Here is a 5,010-nt window from a genome sequence, read left to right as displayed (position 1 = left end):
GGGCCCAGCGAGAATGTTAGCCCCGGGGCCTGTGCTGGCTCTCGACATTCCTGTTGGCAACTGTTCACTGACTATACATTACGAAAAGAGAAAGCACTGATCAAATACATCAGCATCCGGAATGTTAATGACAAAAACAACATGATTAACTGTTTTAGTTTCTATTAAATTTGACTGTTATTTTGCGAATGATAAAAATAAAAACTACTACAATACGGGTCTTGTAGTCAGTATTTGCCTCAAAGTTCATATTTTAGTTTCTTAATATGAAGAAATGTATCTATCAAAATGAAAGATTGCAATAAAAATTTCTTGAAGTTTTTAAAATTTAATTATAAAAAAAAAGTGCAGTGCTTAATAAGTATTATTTAAACATCTTTATACATTGCTAGTGTAAATATCAAACCGAATAGTTTAGCATTAGATGCCCTCAAGCTTACCAATGAGCTGATGTATTCCTTTGGGAATTTTGCACTCTACAAGCAGTCAGTGATCACTTCTATAAATATATATTTATTCATTCAGTTACAAATCTCCTTACATAGATTTGTATACCTTGTGAGAAAAAAATGATTACTTGAAACAAATGTAAGACAAAATTATAAATCAAAGCTGAAAATGTACAATTTCAACATTTCTTATCAAGATCTATTGTAATAAGATTCAGTGTCCACGTGTGTGTGTCATAGGCAAATGGGTTTCCTTTATAAAGTGTGCTAGTACAATAGCTTAGTTCAAGTGGAAAGAAAAAGTTGTGAAGAAACATTTTTTACCATACCTGAATCATTACTTCTATTAGGAATCACTGGAAGGTAATATCGAACAATATAGTTGTGAAGAAACATTCTTTACCATACCTGAATCATTACTTCTGTTAGGAATAACTGGAAGGTAATATCGAACAATATAGTTGTGAAGAAACATTCTTTACCATACCTGAATCATTACTTCTATTAGGAATAACTGGAAGGTAATATCGAACAATATAGTTGTGAAGAAACATTTTTTACCATACCTGAATCATTACTTCTATTAGGAATCACTGGAAGGTAATATCGAACAATATAGTTTGTCTCATTCCAATTTTCACTAGATTTTAATTTCATTCCATACAAAGCAATCAGTTGTATCTCAAAGGTGTAACTTTTTCTCGGAGATTCCTCTGATACTTCTAAGAAAGTCAGAAATCGGTTCCTTTTTAACAGGTTACAAACAATACAGTTGTATTTTGAACATACCAGAGACAAAATATTACTATACCAAACTCAACAAACTCACAAAACATACACTAGTTCTTGAAACTGTTAACTTTTGTCAACTAGAACAAATAGTAGTTGTTTTTGCTTAAATTAATATATTTTTATCTAGAGTTACCTACAAATGCACCAGAGATTATAATTCTCCTATACTTAAAGTGTATTTCCGATAAGTACTTATCTCCCCTTCTATTCTTGTTCAATGCTGCCCTCTACATGCAAAAATTTTTTTGCATGTCACAATCTTTGAGCTCCCACATACTCCACGATCAATGTGGTTCAACTGCGTCTTGCATGCAAATCATCATGCAATAATCCTCCACCAATAGGAGTGCGACATACCCTCCTGATGCATGTGACTCCCTCTATTTGATTCTACCAAACAATCCCTTCAATTTTTGACAGTAAATGAAAGTACTAGTGTATTGGAAATACATTTTCAGTATAGAAAAATTATAACTTCTGATAACCTTTTCTCACATAAATAGCTAGAAACTCATTTTGAACAGGTGGAGAGACCAGTGCAAGGGAAAGAAAGAAGCATCCTTCGAAAGCTTCCGAAGAACACCCGAAAAGGGAAGATTCTTGCAGAAGAGGATCCCACATAGGAGACTGCCCCACTTCTGTACCAGGTACACTCTACACCCAGTGTGGAAAGAGGTGTTCCAAACATGGGTGAAAATGGGAGGAGCACATCCAAATGGGAGAGAACAATAATTTGGATAGTGATCCAAACTACCTTATATTGGAAGCTCAATCCCTGTGAAGACAATAATGTGGGTGAGAGTAAAAAGGATATGCCTCAAGGTGTAGAGTGGCTATGGTGCAATGGACCATACACAGCAAGGCAACTGCATCCAAAACCCAGCCACCAGGAACCAATAAAAATGAACACACCTGAGAAATCATGTCCAAAAAAAGCCATATTAGGCCTAGCTGATTCTGCAGTAGAGGCATAGGAAGACATGGCAAAATCGGATGGAAGAAAAAGAATGTCAAATTCCTCATCTTCCTGAACAGGTTCGAAGAGGAATATCAAAAACATCAGGAGAAGAAGGTTGGCTCATATAACAATCAATCTCATGGCAGATAAGAACTGATAATAGTCAAATTCCCCTCACCTGCAGCTTGTGTGAGTGTGCTGGTAGAAGGTATTACCTCCGAAGTGGTAACTTGGACTTTGGAATTCATAGTTAAAAATGAATGACCAAACACAACAGTGTTAGAATAAAGAAATGAAAAACTGGGAAAAAAAAGTTATTCTTAAGTTCACAAACTTTTGTAAAAATGAAAATAACAATTCCACTTCAGAATAAAGGACAAAACAGTTCAAAGAAAATTTCAAAAAATGCACTAAATTAAAAAGAAAAACACAATTGAAGAGCACAATGAAAAATGTCTTGACACAAGCACTGCCAAACAAGAAGCAATAGCTTGGTAGATTCAAATAGAAGGAGTCACATGCGTCAGGAGGATGTATCACACTCCTATTGGTGGTTGGTTATTGCATGATGATTTATAGTTGAACCACATTGACAGTGGGGTACGTGGGAAGCTCAAGGCTTATGGGATGTAAAACTTTTTTATAGAGGGCAGCACTGAACGAGAATAGCTATATCTGTGAAAGGAGATAATATACCATAATGTAAAATTATAATTTTGAATGAAAATACTAACATGCAAAAATTCATGTTGTATAATGTGTATATTAATTTCCAGCAGTTTTTTTTCATAAAAACAATCAAAAGATATTCAATAATATAGAAATAGAAAACATGGTAGTATTTCTCGGATGTAATCATAGGTTAAATTAATTATATTTCTGTTTCACTTCTTACTTATTTCACTGCCAGGAACAAGCTTCTCAGAGTATCCACAAGCTTCAACCCTGTTAATCTTAAACAGAAAGATCACAATAACAAAAGTGAAATACATTCAGTTGATCAACAGAAATAAAGTAGTATAAGTTGAACTATAATTATAAAAGGTAAAAACATATTTTTCTCTACTAATACTTATTAGATTATAAATAAAGTAGTAACTTGTATAGTTGTAACATAAGTTGTAACTAGTACTAATAAAACTTTTACAAAATTAATTCCTAAGTCTATTGCACCAAGTCTTTCTGAATTATCACATTAATGTGCAATGTCCAAACTAAATAAAGTGCCAATTAAACTTTGGATATTGCAAAATAATGAGATTGTTCTAAATGGTCTAATAACCTTAAATAATACAAAAAAATGTAGTTACAATGTAGACAAACAGTTGATTTTCTAATTGAAAATTCAGTTAATGTGGTTAATTTTAAATCAGTTATTTCATTATATTATATTAATATAATATAATTATATAACAATATAATTATTAATATAATTTATTAATATAACAAATTATATTATTTGTTATATTCCATATAACATTAAAGTAAATAACACTAAAATTCTTGATGATACAAATATAAAATACCTTTTTAGTTTCTGTATTCATAATAATTTTACAAAGGTGATATAATCACTACTAGCAGGTCCAGGATTTTCAGGGGGCTTGCTTTAATTACAGACACACAAAAATAAGCAATGGTTCTGGTGATACAAATATTTTTGATAAACAGTTAGTGGTATGTTTCCAAGTTTTTAATTTCTTTCATCTAATAGTAATAAATAAATAAATTTTATCAACCCCCTAACAGATGTCACATTCACCTTCTATGCATATCCTTGCACTTTACAAGTCAATATATACTTACTAGACACACATGCTTATATTCATTAGAAAGAGCTTATTTTACACTATAATCCAACGATAGTTATTTTGAAATTAGTGCCAAGTCGTTGTCATCAGATAGATCTAACTGCTTGTAGTATTGTTGGCTACCTGATCCATGATAGCACTTCAATTGTTTCTTACCCTAAATATGTTATAGTTAGATAGGGAATAAAACTGTATTTAAGTTTTAATTTTATATTTTAGTTAATTATGCATCATTTGTGTTTCAAAATTCATATTTGAAAGGTTTAATAACTTTTATACAATAACAAACACTTCACTCTGCAAGGCTTATATTACCAAGCGAGTAAAAAAGAATTCAGACATAAGCTGAAGTATCTCAGCCATTCATACAGTTCTTCTGCCCGCCCGTACTCATCAACTTGTGTTAACATAAATAATAAACAGTAAGGAACAGGAAAGGAAAATAAAACATTAAACTATAAGTGAAAATTGTAAAGACGTGAAAGTATGCATATGACCCAAAGAAGATATATTAAAACTAGTCTACAAAGGTAAGTACGTATTTCCATTTCTTAATTTTAAACATTTCATTGCACTGTACATTGATGATAATAGCTAGAGTTAATGACATAGTAGAGAAAATGGAAAATATAATATAAATATTTACCTTAAAAAAACTTCTGAAATTAATTTAGGAGGTTTTAGAGATTATACAAATGAAATATGAAAACTGTAAGATAATAAATAGTATTTTTATACTCAAAATGAAAATCACCTTGCGGATGAACTTTCAGAGTCCAATTGCAAATAATTATTAAATTAATTATTAATAATAATTGAATAATGAATTTTTATTAGAAATAGCAGAAAAAATCAAAATTAAATATTTTTCTGAAACTACATATTTTAGGAAATAAATAAAACAAACTAAATAAAAATAAATAAAAGTTCTTATCAAATTTAAAACAATTTCATCCACTAGTTTCATTTTTGGAAAGAAATTTCACGTGAGTTACATAAC

General features: G+C 30.8%; 1 protein-coding gene across 1 annotated transcript in view; it reads right to left on the bottom strand.

The window, feature by feature from the left end:
• The window catches only part of LOC106469478 (C2 domain-containing protein 3-like), a 70,195-nt gene that overhangs the window by 31,218 nt on the left and 33,967 nt on the right, over nucleotides 1-5,010 (bottom strand). The window contains exons 9-10 of the mRNA XM_022398010.1: nucleotides 3,095-3,152; nucleotides 1,016-1,171 (exon numbers count right to left, since the gene is read on the bottom strand). Of these exons, the coding sequence (XP_022253718.1) occupies nucleotides 1,016-1,171; nucleotides 3,095-3,152 (214 nt within the window). The remainder of the gene's footprint in view (nucleotides 1-1,015; nucleotides 1,172-3,094; nucleotides 3,153-5,010) is intronic.

Source organism: Limulus polyphemus, unplaced genomic scaffold (genome assembly GCF_000517525.1).
Source record: "Limulus polyphemus unplaced genomic scaffold, Limulus_polyphemus-2.1.2 Scaffold3507, whole genome shotgun sequence".
In the NCBI taxonomy this organism is placed as follows: Eukaryota; Metazoa; Arthropoda; class Merostomata; order Xiphosura; family Limulidae; genus Limulus; species Limulus polyphemus.
This window is presented reverse-complemented; position numbering and strand designations above follow the sequence as displayed.